The sequence below is a fragment of the Engraulis encrasicolus genome, chromosome 16 (assembly GCF_034702125.1).
Source record: "Engraulis encrasicolus isolate BLACKSEA-1 chromosome 16, IST_EnEncr_1.0, whole genome shotgun sequence".
In the NCBI taxonomy this organism is placed as follows: Eukaryota; Metazoa; Chordata; class Actinopteri; order Clupeiformes; family Engraulidae; genus Engraulis; species Engraulis encrasicolus.
The window spans coordinates 23,920,346-23,935,405 of record NC_085872.1 but is presented as its reverse complement, the minus strand read 5'-3'; the positions used below and the strand labels follow the sequence as shown (position 1 = coordinate 23,935,405).

The following is a 15,060-nucleotide window of genomic DNA, read 5'->3' as shown; positions in this document are numbered from 1 at the left end:
AAAATAAATAAAATAAGGATGGCATGGACATGAACCTGCCAAGTCATGGACATGTAGGCTAGTATTAATTGAGTTGTGAACAAAGGGAAAAATAGCTGCGTCAAGGAAACATCTCACATGGCATGTCCCCATGTGAAATTCACCGGTAGAAAATCTATTCGCTGTCTCATCGCACCTCATATGCACCGGGTTTAAACTTTTTTTCAACAACTGCTGTTGGTCACTGCGCGCAGCTGTCTGCTTTCAGTTCAAAGCGACGCCCCAACTGTCGATCGACATATCCACAGACAGCATGACATATGGGCATTTTCTAGTCTGTATTTATTAAATGTGTGTATTATAAACGTACATTATCAGTGTATAAGGCCAGCTGTCAAATGCACACCTCTGCTTTGATGACGAATAACCGCATGGAAAAGAAATGACATGCAACAAGAGAAACGAAACTGTCCATATGGCACTTGCGCTTGCCTGTATGGCTGAGAAAATCAACCATTACAGATGCACTTGGGACTCGAGCAGATGATTCTGCAACTGGTTTAAATGTTGACGTAATTCCTTGCAGACTCGGAACACTTTATAGCCTACCGATACGATTATAGCCCGATACTGGAAAGGTCCGTGGTTATTGTTAATAAAATGTAGGGTATTTCCAAATGTAACGTAGGCCTATCCTAAACGTACAATTTCAAGCGTCTATTACATGCATGTGGCTATGGATAGGCCAGGTAGGCCTACTTATTATTTTCCACCATTACCAAACAACAAACAACCGCGTTTTCGTTGCGAACTGGATTAACTAATGTTAAAGTGGCTATCGTGACACGTGACCTTTGATTTTTTTTCTTCAACCAATTTCGGGTCGTTCTTCCAGCAACCTCCCGAGGTCGCGCTTTCCGCGTTTGGTCTTTTGTTTAGTGCCTACGCATGGGTCAAACTTTGCGTGGAGCTGCGCATGTTTACCGCCAAGTTCTTTTTCTATAAATACCAAACCTTGCGGTGAACTTGGCGTGCGCAGTCTTTTGTGCGTACGCACCCGTTATAAATGAGGCCCTAGGTCTTCTAATCTGTTGACTGAGAACATTCATGAGAGCATATACTGTAGGATATGCTGCAACAAACTGAACAATTGTTATCACCTAACACCTGATATGTGGAAGCAAGCAGAACATTCTATGCGAAATGCTCCTCCAATGTAAATGTGGCACACACACACACACACACACACACACACACACACACACACACACACACACACACAGAGTTCTTTTTTCTTTCTTCTTTTTAAATCTGATCTTGTTTACAAATACAAAGCAAAGCATGCGGTCCAGCAGCAGAAGATCTCCTTGAAGGTCTTCCTCATCTCCTGGCTGCGGAAGGCGTAGATGAGCGGGTCGATGATGGAGTTGCACATGATGAGGATGAGGTAGATGTTGAAGTGGGACATGAAGCAGACGCAGTAGGGGTTCCGCGGGCAGGAGATCATGAGGATGAGGTGCAGGAAGAAGGGCGCCCAGCACACCACAAACACCCCCAGCAGGATCGTCAGGGTGACGGCTCCCTTCATGTTAGTGGCCTGCCAGATGGGGTACCGCCGGGTTCTGCTGCGGGTTCCGCTGCAGCTGCTGCTGTGGCGACTGCTTCTGTGCTTTCTGCCGAGGAGGCGACCGCTGCTGTCGTCGTGGCGACTGCCTGAGTGGCTGGCGGTGGCGGCGGCGGTGGGCAGAGCGGCGATGCGCCTCAGGTGCAGCCGGGCCAGCAGGAACATGTGGACGTACAGCGAGGCCATCAGCAGCAGCATGGCGAAGAACATGAGGATGAGGACCACCAGCACCGCCGTGCTCTCCGAGTACACGATGAAGAGGACGCCCGACGCCGTGCAGAAGGCCCAGATGCCGGCCACCAGGCAGGCGGCGCGCCGGCGCGTCATGATGGCGTGGTAGCGCAGCGCGTAGAAGATGGTGATGTAGCGGTCCACGGCCACGGCCAGCAGGCTCCAGATGGAGGCCAGCAGCGAGGTGCAGATCATGGAGTCAAACAGGTTGTCCATGCTCTCCACCAGGCTGCCGCGCACCCTCAGGCCGCCGCCCGTCAGCAGCGCCATGACCACGGTCTCCGTGGCGTTGGAGACGCTGACGAGCATGTCCGCCACGGCCAGGCTGCAGAGGAAGAAGTACATGGGCGAGTGCAGGTTGCGGTTCTTCACCACGGCCGCCACCACCAGAATGTTCTCCACCAGGCTGAGGATGCCCAGGAGCAGGAAGACCTCGGTGGACACCAGCAGCTGCTCGTAGCACCCCGTGGCGCCGCCGGTACCACCCTCGCTGTGCTTGTTGGAAATGCCCAGGACTCCATTCACGCTGCTGGTGTTTTTATGCTGGTGTGGAGGAGTATGGTGGCTGAGATGGTAGTGGTGATGGTGGTGGTGGTGGTGGAGTAGCCTTTGCACAAGAGACACGTTCATTTTGTGTTGAGTTAAGATGCACTTTTAGTCCAGTGTAACGTGGTCTTCTTTAGTGTCGTCACCTGGCCTCCCATTACAAATTGGCCAACTGTGGCACACAGGCTGCAGCATCCGAGCAATTTTAAGTCCACCAGGGTATGCATTCAGTGACTCACGGCAACCACTCACGGAGAGCAAAATCCCAACTCTGTTGTCAGCATCATCATCTTGTCTTGTCAGCGAGTCCTTGTCTCAGACACACACGCTTGTGTGTACCAATCGTCAGATCTGACATGACCTAAATAAACTGCGGAGGAGAATACAAAATAGGGATGAGACAAAACAATGCCAGATTAAAATATGCAAAATCCCAGTGAATGAGAAACAAAGAGAAGCACAGAGACAATAACATGAGACCACGAACAGTACAGAATTCGAAGGTAATTCAGATCGCTTCAGAATCAATGTTTTGGATGAAAGAAAAGACTAAAAAAAGGAGGAAAGGGAGATCCGGAAAGAGGAGGAGGAGGAGGAGGAGACGGAGAGAGATGCGCGTACAGCCAATATAAGACACACTCCCTCTCAGCCTGTGCAGCAGGCAGCTCTTGGCAAGCAGGAGAGATCCACACGCTCTCTCTGCACTGCCTGGTAATCACAGCATGCAGACTCCTCCTCTGCTGCCCACCAGCCAATGGAGGCCCTCTCCATGGACTGCCGTCTGGGGTATCTGAGGGGTGTTAGAGTGCAGCACAACAGCATCCCTTTGATGGTATTTTGTACTGCTGTGTGAAAATGTTTTGTTTTTATTAGCCCTACCTACATGAAATCTTTTTTTTTATTAGTGATATGATGTAAATACATTTCAGATCAGTGGAAATGGATTATAGGCTATGTTGTGCAAATAATTGCACACTGGGTTACATGCCTATGTAACACATCATATGAAATCATCAATAACGACATGAGAAATATTGATGGTTATCCAAAGTTTACACAGTGTAAAACGTGAAAGCATAACATTACATTACACTCCTTTTACACTCCTTTGATCCTTTAATCAAGAGTGACTGACAGTTTTTACAGGGTGTTGGTTAAAGTTCCTAGAGCAATGTAAGGTGCCTTGCTCAAGGGCACTTCAGTCATGGATGGAGGTGTAGGGAGACGTAAGGGTGGGATTCAAATCGGCAACCCTCTATCTAAAGCCATTAACCTATGAATGAGTACATATTTTTTTGATTGATTATATATTATATTATATTATATTATATTATATTATATTATATTATATTATATTATATTATATTATTACCATTAAACAATTTTGACTGTAAATATCAGTGTACCACAATGAGTAGTCTACAGCGTAAGCAAATAGAGAACTAATAACAGCATTATATTCTAAGTTAGTGGTTAGCTATTTAGTTGTTGCCCTGGACTTACTGTATGTTGAACAATCAGGTTATTTTACACTGTAAAACATTGCAAGGTTAGAATAGGTAACACTTTATAATAAGTACCCCTTTTTAAGCACCGTATTATTATATTCTCTGATCAAATAGGATGTTGATCTCCAGTTGGCTTACGATTTGACGAATTACACTGTTGAGGAAATGGGACTGCACAAACAGAAAGAAATCCAAGGCACAGACATTTTTTTAAAGCCTTTATTGTAATGGCTTGGGCATATTAAACTTTTAAAAGACCCCAACATAGGTCGCCAATCATCCTTAGGGAGTCAAATGGAGCATGACCATCCTATACTCACACTGTATATTTTGCCTAGTACCTTATCGACAATAAAAGCCCTCAACTAACAGCAAGAATGAGTTGATGATGGTGTTACAGGGGAATACAAAATGACAGCCAGAACACCTGCTCTTTCAAAACATGGCCTGGTTCAAGATTCAACAATTTATTGCCACTGACAAATAGCAGCTAAATTAAATATAGCAACAAAAGGGCATTAACAACACTGTAATTTGATGTTAAGCGCTATATAAAAAGACTAAGCAATAAGAATATAAATGTAAAATGCCAAAAGTTTCTTAACTCCCATAATCCTGAAACAACAACCCAAATATTGCCCATCGAGAGCTCAGCTACAGTAGGCTGCTATGTTATAGCCTGAATAATTTGGCGATTTTGTTCACTCATGTCCTGTCTACTGGAGGCTAACAGATGACAGATCCAATTGAAGATATAAAGCTGCCATGGCCATTGGTTTTTGTTGTTTAAAGTCAAAATTAAGAACTGAATAATGGCACACCCCTCACCACCCCCTTTGAAGATCAAGATAATTAAGCTGAGCACTATTGTGTAAAATTACTATTAGGCCTACTGTAAATAGCAAGACATTGGTTCTGAAGGGCAACTCCCAGTTGTCAAACGTACAAATGATGCTTTAGGCTTATGTGTTGGTATGCACTCTATTATGTTAGATCAAAGAGAACTATTTACCAGGTTATGCAACCAGAGCAACCACAAAAAAAACACGTGTTCAGGACAGGTACAAATCCACGCTTGCTTGCTTGCCACCCGCCTCACTTCAAGATCTCTCTTCTATCATTCACATCACTAGCAAGAAATACTCTGACGCTACTGCAGACCAGATAAGAATGGAATCTGTTCAACCAACTGGTATGTGTTATTATGCCTTTCTGGTCATTTAATCATTGCTCTTAACATCTTCTCATCCCTTTATAACCTGAAACCTGTGTCTTCTTTTAGAGGTGAAAACATCAGCAGACAAGAACAACGAGAGTGTTTTTCATCAGACACATGATGGGCATATTAGGCAAGACTTCAGCAGTGTTTATGGCAGAGGTAGGCCTTACGCGCATGGGCATCACGCTTCTCTCCAGTAAAAAGTGAAAGCAAAATTATAATAATAATAGGCTAATCAAGCTTTAAATACTTAAATATATATATACTGTTATACTTAATTCCTTGTTATTCATGTATTATTTATTGTTCATCTTCTTTAAGATTTGTTGCCAGCAGAGAGTGGTGAGGAGGTTTCCAAGAACTTCCTGATGGAGCTGCTGGATATTCTGTTTGCCTACATCTGCAAGTCGTACAAGAGAAGCTCCAAGGTGCTTGACTTCCATCACGTGCACCAGCTGAAGGATGGTTTAGAGGGGTTCAGCCTAGAGCTGCCTGAACAGCCTGAGAACCTCGAGCAGCTGCTGGTTGACTGCCGAGACACCCTGAAGTATGGCGTTAAAACTGGTAATACAAGTGTGCTGTACATGGCTCTTTTTTTCATAGCTCATTTTGAGGTAACCATGTTCACAGTTACAGGTCTGTTTGCATTGCTTTCACATTGTTAGTGTGAATGCATTTATTTGTTTTTGTGTTCTATGGTCAAAAGCACATAGGAAATGTTAATACTGCTGGCGTTATGCATGATGCGAGCCAAATATGGAATTATATCATCCACATCCAGAGGGGTCAGATAGCATTAAACACAACTTAAATACTTACTACTAAAATGTGAAAGTTTTAAACATTCTCTGGTGAGACACATTTTTTAGTTTTTTGACAGATGGATTGACATGCAAAGACATACAAAATTTACATACATACATACATACATACATACATACATACAAGACATACAACATACATTGACAATCTGTATGGACCTTTCTTTCCAAATTGCAGAGGTGGAAAGAGTACTAAAACATTGTACTCAAGTACAAGTACTGTTACTACACTGTTGAAAATGTACTCAAGTACGAGTAAATTTACCAGTAAAAAAATCTACTCAAGTAAAAAGTAAATAATTTAAAATGTACTTTGAGTAAAAGTATAAAGTTACTTTTTCAACAATCAGCGTTTTCTGCCTCTACATAGATGTGCAAGGGTGCACTGGGTTAGAGGAAGAACAGCTAATGTTGATCTCTGAGTTAAGTGAATCTCCATCGTCAGCCTCCATGTCAGCCATCATCGTTTGAGTGAGAGACAGGTCGCACGCGCCAACTCTTTATAAACTAGGCTAGAATTCTTTTTTTTTTTTACTCAGTAACGCTTGTGCTGTAAAATGTACCGAAGTACATTACTCGAAAGAAAATGTACTTAAGTAAAAGTAAAATTACAAATTTTAAAAGGTAGTTTAAAAAGTACAAGTACAAAAAAAAGCTACTCAATTACAGTAACGCGAGTAAAGTAATTAGTTACTTTCCACCTCTGCCAAATTGCGATATCAGCCCACACACATACTGTATAAAAATGCCTTTGTATATTTCCATAAATAGCTTTGACACCTTTATAGTCAGATGTCTTTATTTCGCTTACAGTGTGGTTTAAAAAGCAATGTTTAAACAAATGTATGGCAAATTTGTAGTGTAAAATTAAACTAGGCACGTTAAAAGGTCATGCCAAGTCAGTATGTGAGGATTGATTCTGAGCTTCAATTACCAAGACACAGAAGTTTGCAAGTCTTCATATCGTCTAAAAATAATAATAATAATAATAATAATAATAAATAAATAAATACATTTTAAAAATCAGCGTAGCATGTGTTCATCCTGTAAGTGTCTGCATTGGTCTATGCTTCTTGTTACGTCCTTCTTGTGTATTTTATTGATGAGCTCTGTTTGTCCAGCTTACATGTTTTTGGTTTGACCTGCATATTTCTACTGTATATGGTTATGTCTTGCATGTTTTTATGTCTCAATCTTTTATGCTTTGCCGTCTGTGGATATGTTGTCTTTGTGAATTGTTTGTTTCTGTCTGTACTGTGAGTCCTATGGAGTGCGTTTTGCGTTTTTGCTGCTCTTTTGGCTAGGGCACACTTGAAAAAGAGGCAACTGCCTCAATGTGTTTTTACCCTTGTAAAATAAAGGAGAAATTTAAAAAATATTAGTTTTTACAAGCATCTTGAAACAGTCATGCCAACTTGTGTCCCCAGGACATCCTCGCTTCTTCAACCAGCTCTCATCCGGCCTGGACCTCATCGGCCTGGCAGGGGAATGGCTGACCTCCACTGCCAACACCAACATGTAGCCAAAGTCTTGTCCTGTCTACTGTTACAGCCTTTTTGTGATTAATATTAGCAGTCAGTTGAGTTGTAATAGTTTCTGAATAGATAACTGACATACTGATGTATAGAATGCAATAGAGTAGAATGATATAGAATAAGAATAGAACGCCTTTTATTGCCACATGTACAATATACGAGTTTGACAGCAACTCACTTCAGTGTGACCATTTAAGGGATACTAGACAGTGGGATTTTTTCAACACAGTGCATGTATGTAGCCTACCTCTAGTATTGGAGGACAGGCCGAATAGGCAATGACTCAGTGACTTGTTTGACTGTCCATCCATAAAGGTTTACCTACGAAGTGGCACCTGTGTTCATCCTCATGGAGGAGGTTCTCCTGAGGAAGATGATTAGCATGATTGGCTGGCCTACAGAGGAGGGCGATGGGTTGTTCTGTCCAGGTAGGCCTACTGAGATTTTTTTTCTAGAGCTGTATTACGTAAATCATCCTCAAGCCTGTTTTGGTCCCTTAAATTAAGATATAAATACCTGACCGGGAATTCTTTTTTGAAATGGAGGTTGAATTTTAAAACTGTTGTTATGGCCATGGTGTTACTCTGGTGTTGCCAAATATTAACATGATGTATGCAAATGAACTGAATAATGTAAAGCCACATGCTGGGCTATGCCTGAGTAATTACAACTGCGCCGTCTTGTTTTTAGGTGGCAGCGTGTCCAATCTGAACAGCATGCTGTTAGCCAGATACCATTTCTTTCCAGAAGTGAAGACAAAGGGAATGGCTGCCCTTCCTAAACTAGCAATATTAACATCGTCACACGTAAGGAGCATTCCAAAATACAATCAAGACTGTATATATCATATGACATTTACCCCTGTAACTCATAAGAACTGATTTCATGTAGGCTATACAAACACAATCACAGCCCCAGTTCAGATAAAACAATAACATCCGTTTTAATGATATCTGATTTGTGATCATTACAGTCACTCTATATCACAGTCACTCCCATCCCATTGTTTACCATCTCACACTGGGTAAAGATACTGTGTCACTGCATCTCCATCTCACTGTTAAGATTTGATAAGGATAGTGCATGTGTGTCCCCAGAGCCATTACTCCATCCAGAAGTCTGCTGCTGTGCTGGGGATTGGCATTGACAATGTGTTGCTGGTGAAGTGTGATGAGAGGTAAAGGCAGTGTGAACTGTGGAAATGAGTGCTACCCCTCCTCTGTGGCCACTATAGTCAGGGCCGGATTAAGATGGCCCGGGGCCCCTAGGCTACATGTTGCTGCGGGGGCCCCCTGGAAGGCACATTTCAAAATGAAATTAAAGACGTCGTCATAATTATGTCACCTATGGAGAGGAGAATTTATAGGATTTAAAACTGTACTCTACATTACAGATTCATTTTTCAATATTGCATTGCGTCACAATTCTGCAATTTTTGTCTTTTTGGCCAACTGGGGGCCCCTGGTAGGTGGAGGCCCCTAGGCTGCAGCCATATCTAGCCTGTGTGTTAATCCAGCCCTGACTATAGTCCAAGCCCACATAGTGACATTTTTTCTGTCTTGTGTCTCTCTCTTTCTGTCAGGGGGAAGATGATCCCGTCGGAGCTAGAGTCAAGCATCGTGGAAGCCAAAGACATGGTTGGTTTCCTTTTACATGACACACGTCATCAGTTAGATATTGTGGTGACACTTGGCACTGCTAGCTGCATTTCATGAAATCATTACATGTTGGAGACCTTTGTCGTCTTATCAAACTCTGAAACCTTGGTGCATGTACGAAACGGCAGTGTTGAAGGAGGAAAGGCCCATGAACTGAGGATGAATAAAGGGCCATTCACAATCACCTTGAAATGCATTAATGTCAGTAGGCAATAGATTATTTTTCAGTTACTTGAAGTCAGAGGTGTGCTCAGTCCCTTTTAGAAAGATTGACAAAGATGTGTTTTCATGGGTGCTCTTTGGTTCAAGGTCCCTGTTTGTCCAAAGTTATTTGAAAATAAAAAAGAAATGCGCTGAAGAAGGCCCAACTGACGTTACACTTGGGCAATTTTGAAGTCCTTAGTAGACATGTCATAATAATAAAGACATTTTAGCTATACTTTCTGGAGTGCCTTGGTGAAGAAAAGTTATTTTTCTTCTCAAATAACTTTGGACAGATTATTTTTCAGTTTGGGAATGTATTGCAGGCCCTGTTTCATTTTAACTTGTCGAATTGGATTTTTAGCAGTGACATTTCTCCACTTGTACAGTAAATATTCATTCAGTCATTTTTCAATTTTATTTGTGCTTTCGACTTTTTCTGCAGGGCCTGGTGCCGTTTTATGTCAATGCCACAGCAGGAACCACTGTCTACGGCGCATTCGACCCTCTGGATGATATTGCAGACATTTGTGAGCGGCATGGACTATGGATGCATGTTGATGTATTACCTGTTTATTAGCTTGACAATCACATATTAATTCCATCAACTATCCATAGCAGTAGTCCATACTTTAAAACAAGGCAGATAGATTATTGTTTGCTTACTGTCTTCCATGTAGGCATCTTGGGGCGGTGGCTTACTCGTGTCAAAGAGACACAGGGCAAAACTGAGTGGAATTGACAGGTTAGTTATCCACACCCATTACAAACACAAATCTTTGTACAATTTTGTCCTGTTGCAGTTTTCTTGCTCTTGGCTCTTTTTAAAAATTAATTGTTTTATTTTTTTTTTCTAAAAGAGCATCGTCTGTTACCTGGAATCCTCACAAAATGATGGGAGTCCCTCTGCAATGCTCCGCCATTTTGGTGCGCAGAAAGGTAAGAGGAATTTAGTAGCTTAAACCTTTTTTATGTTGGATAGGTAGGTATGCAGTAGGGATGGGACAATGCGCATCGAAAACCAAAACCGTACAATTCACACACATACCGAACCGTGACGTGCAGTCCGTGGCAAACCGCAATTCATGTACTGCCCAGAAAAATAGGTAAAACAGAAATTCTAGAAGTATCTTATTCAGTTTCTCTGATTACAACATTAGCATTTAAGACCAATCAGAGGATGACACAATTAAAATCACACCATTTTCACATTATAAGACTATACAAACCATATGTAGGATATTTTGTGATAAGTCCGATTCTATTAGCCAATTGAAAGAGGACATTTGTAACGCTCAGACAGCACAGATCAGCTGACGACAGTTTAAGTGCAAACACAGGTTAGCACAAGAGGCCGTTCTCAGACACATGCAAAAGGTCAAATTCAACTTGCGCATCATCACTTTATAATTGCAATTATATAAATATTGTTTAATATTCCCAGTGCACCATTTATTATGAATTAAAGAAAGAAAAAAAAACAAGAAACGTAGAGAACCAAAATCCTTGATACCGTGATATGGACCGAACCGTGAATTTTGTGAGCCGTCCCACCCCTAGTATGCAGTGTAAAAAACAACAAACTCTAACCACATGTATAATGCCTCTTGTAGGACAGCTGAGGCATGCATTTTGATGGCAAGCGTCTGGCAATGTATGATGTGTGCCTATTATTGTATGATGTGGTTTCATGAACTATTAAGCCAGTCCAACATAAATATCTCCATTATTCTGATTTGTTTTTAATGAGGGACAGAGAAAGAGGATTAATGTAATTAAGTGAGGTTTATTGTGGTTCCATTGATAGGGTATTTTGCAAGAATGCCATGAGCTACGCGCGGCTTACCTCTTCCAGCAAGACAAGCACTATGACGTCTCCTATGACACTGGAGACAAGACAATGCAGTGTGGACGTCACGTGGACGTTTTCAAGTTCTGGCTCATGTGGAAGGCAAAGGTGTGATTGATCTCTAGACCAACTAGCTTATACCTTTCATCATTAGTCATTGTATCAATGGCCTTGTAAGTGTTATGTATCAATAACCTTTTCAGCCCAATTTCCAGATATTCATTTTTTTCAGTTTTATGATGAAATATTTTTTTCCTATGGAATTCTTCAAGTCAGCCTTTAAACCAGGGATGGAGAACCTATGTCTCGAGGGCCGATTGCGGCCCTTGTGGCCGTATTCACATGTCCCCGATATCATTTTAGTGTTATGCAGTTTCACATGAAATATGACATGTTTTATAAAGAAATCTTTGCAATTTGCAATACACATATTTTCCGGGCCCTAGTGAAGGTGGGGTCTGTTATAAAGCTAGCTATACGTTCAATACATAGGGGATTTTTTTGCATTGAGCAAGGTCGGGCAATTGCCCAGGGCCTCTTCCAATCAGGGGCCTCATCATCGCATCACGGCATTCGTTTTCCTGCATTCATACATCGATTATTTGTCCAGGGCCTCAGATTTCCTAAAACCGCCACTGCTTCAATATAGACCTAAAGTGCAGGGTTAATCCTGGGGTGCATTTCTCGAAAGCGTAGTTGTTAGCCAGTTAGCAACTTCGGTAGTTGCCAATGGGAAATTGCATTGCAAACAACAAAGTAGCTAATCTAGTTAGCAACTATGGTTTCGAGAAACGCACCCCTGTTTGTTTTCATATGATGGTCCTTGGGGGACACATTTTCAAGTGGCCCTTGAATGAAAACCGTTCCCCACCCCGGCTTTAAACCCAAGCATATTTGTTTTTTTAGACATCACTGTTGAGAGTTGACCTGTCAGCTCCTAAATCATATTTATTATGATTCATGATCACAGTCCTGTGTGATTTACAGGGCTCAATGGGTTTTGAGGCACAGATCAACAGGTGTTTGGATAATGCTGAATATCTGTATGACAAACTCCAGAGCAGAGCTGACTTTCAGTTGGTCTTCAAAAGCAAGGTCAGTCTTTTTTTTCTTTGCTCCACTTACGCATTTAAATGAAACATTTCGTGCTACAGTAATGTGCACATTGAATGACAGTTATGTACGCGCTATACAAATCGTATTGCTACTGCTATTACTGCTAACATCCTCCTTTCTGTCCGTATCCTGGGCAGCCAGAGCACAGTAACATCTGCTTCTGGTATCTACCACACAGTGTGAGAAATATGCAAGCAGGGACAGAGAGGAACAACAAGCTGCACACGGTAAGAACAACCATCCAACACACAATACACTGGGAAGGGCCTTGGTGATATTCCAGAAGGATTATCTTTGATGTTGCCATGCCCTAATGGACAAGATGGATAGGGAGTTGGTCTTGGAATCAGAAGGTTGCAGCCAAATTCTGTGTCATCCATGCCCTTGTCCAAGGCCCTTAACTCCACCTTGGTGTAAGGACTGTAACCAATACCCTGTACCTTCATCAGGCCTGGACTGGAGGAGAAATGGGGCCCGGGCACTTTTGGCCGAAAGGGGCCCCTCATAATTAGTGGTGCGAACTGACTCAATGGTGGGCCTCGTGGGCTCCCATTTTCAGAAATGTAAACATTTTTTTTTCACATTTCTGAAAATAGGGGCCCTCGAGGGTGCAGGGCCCACCGGGAAATGCCCGCTATGCCAGATGGTCAGTCCAGCCCTGACCTTCATAATTGTAAATCGCGTGGCATAAAAGACTCAGTCAAGCGTTATGTAAGTATGATGTTTTGGTTCTCCAGGTGGCACCAAAGATTAAGGGGAAAATTATGATGGAAGGGCAGACCATGATTGGGTACCAGCCCCTGGGAGACGAGGTCAACTTCTTTCGGTGTGTCTTCTCAAACCCCGCCACTCAGAGAGAAGACGTGGACTTCCTTCTGGATGAAATTGCAAGGCTGGGATCTGACATCTAAACTGTGTTTTTTCCCAGTTATTTTGACAACGTAGATGTTGATTTTTCAAGGTACATATACTGTATATAACATGTATTGTATACCAAGGGAGAAAGATTGTAGAAAATAATAGAAAAGCACTCAGTCAGGTCATACAAAAGTATACTGTAGTTTCTAAGGATGATTTATTTGAGGGAAACATATGGTGTGTGTGTGTGTGTGTGTGTGTGTGTGTGTGTGTGTGTGTGTGTGTGTGTGTGTGTGTGTGTGTGTGTGTGTGTGTGTGTGTGTGTGTCTGTGTCTGTGTGTGTGTGTGTGTGTGTGTGTGTGTGTGTGTGTGTGTGTGTGTGTGTGTGTGTGTGTGTGTGTGTGTGTGTGTGAAGCATATTCATCCTTCATTGTGATTTCAAAATTGCTCTTAAGTATACATTCTTGTATTGCAATTAACTATTGGATAACACTACAAGTTATCCTAACCAAATATGTTAAACTTGAAAGTATGAGTACCAGATAGCCATTATCATGCTGGTTAGGCTATCCCAGGAGACATGGAGAGGACAGCACTACTAACATGCAGGTGGAATGTAAATTAGTTAGAATACATTAGATTAATGCAAGCACAATTATAGGCTATAGGCCTATTGTAACTTCTAATTAGGCCAATCTATGGTTAGTGTTATGTATGGTTATGGTGAGGGCCAGAATAAATGGCAGTCAATTCATCCAGTCATCCAGTTAAATGGGAAACAGCATGTATTGGAGTGCTATTAGATAGGATTATTTTTCACAATTTTATTATTGGGCTATTAGGCCTTGACGTAGACTGGTCTTACCATACCCTTTTACTAAGGAAGCGATAACTGAATGGAAGCTTACGACTAAGGACAGGCTAGGCTAGGATAAGTCTAGCTTATAGATAGAGTATTTCACTAATTTTGCAGGTATTTCTTCAGCTTTCCAAAATGAGTCCACCCACATGTGGGATCCTGGCCAAACCTCTGAATATGGTACTTCATGCATTTACTTAAAAGAATATTATGACAGACCACTTAAAAGGATTGCCCTTTTATATTCAAATACAAGGGCATAAAAGGTGGGACAAAGGAAGTCCATTGTGGTCTCTGCAATGGCTTGCTTCAATGGCAGCCATTGCATCACATGGTGCAGATGTCCTTTTGTGTTGGTATGATTGCATCACCCATCATCAAGAGGATAACAGCTGTTGATGCCCTCAAAAAAACCAAGGTCAACATGCACCCACCCACACGGCTTTCTTTGAAATGTACAGTGATTTTTTTAACCTAATAGTTACATTGTTTTTTTTTTCATTTGTTTTTTTCTAATCATCATTATTATTATTATTCCTGTTACTATAGTCACATCCTGTACACTAAGGATTGCCTGAAGTTGCAGTTAAGTCTGTGTTAATGTTGAGAAACCTGTTCATAATTTACAGTAACAATTTATTTCAATGCATATTTTGCATGTTGCCTATTATGTTCATTACAATGTGTTCATCTTCTTGTGAAATCAAGTCATTAGTTTTCTTTTTTTCACTTTACCTCACGTTTTGACAGTGTAACTTCCGTCTTCATCAGAGGGTCACATGGGACATGTGACGGTTTATAATCAACTGATGTTATGGATGTTAGGTAAAAACCTTTAACATGTCTGAAACAAAAGAAAACTGACGATTGTAGGCCTATTTATTTTTTTGTTAAAGGTTCGCTGTATGACATTTCCCTTCATATTTGGCAGGGCAGGGAAGAAGCAATATAATAGTTTTCAGCTTTATTGTGTCGTAGCGAGACAAAAAAAAACAGAATCTAGACCACACTGCTTTGATCCTGTTGTATGAACATGGAGAATGAAACCCTGTGCAT

General features: G+C 41.7%; 2 protein-coding genes across 2 annotated transcripts; one reads left to right on the top strand and one right to left on the bottom strand.

The window, feature by feature from the left end:
- Positions 1-1,300: 1,300 nt before the first annotated feature.
- On the bottom strand, positions 1,301-4,168 carry mc4r (melanocortin 4 receptor). Its single transcript, XM_063219940.1, has 4 exons — positions 4,153-4,168; positions 2,957-3,170; positions 1,682-2,318; positions 1,301-1,576 (listed from the first exon to the last, which is right to left on the bottom strand). The coding sequence occupies exons 1-4, from the start codon at positions 4,166-4,168 to the stop codon at positions 1,301-1,303; spliced, it is 1,143 nt and encodes a 380-aa protein (XP_063076010.1).
- Positions 4,169-5,058: 890 nt separating this feature from the next.
- gad3 (glutamate decarboxylase 3) lies at positions 5,059-13,269 on the top strand. Its single transcript, XM_063219939.1, has 15 exons — positions 5,059-5,080; positions 5,171-5,266; positions 5,429-5,671; positions 7,356-7,446; positions 7,779-7,891; positions 8,154-8,269; positions 8,561-8,640; positions 9,046-9,100; positions 9,768-9,884; positions 10,003-10,067; positions 10,183-10,261; positions 11,130-11,279; positions 12,159-12,266; positions 12,425-12,514; positions 13,025-13,269. The coding sequence occupies exons 1-15, from the start codon at positions 5,059-5,061 to the stop codon at positions 13,196-13,198; spliced, it is 1,599 nt and encodes a 532-aa protein (XP_063076009.1). The 3' UTR covers positions 13,199-13,269.
- Positions 13,270-15,060: the final 1,791 nt, after the last annotated feature.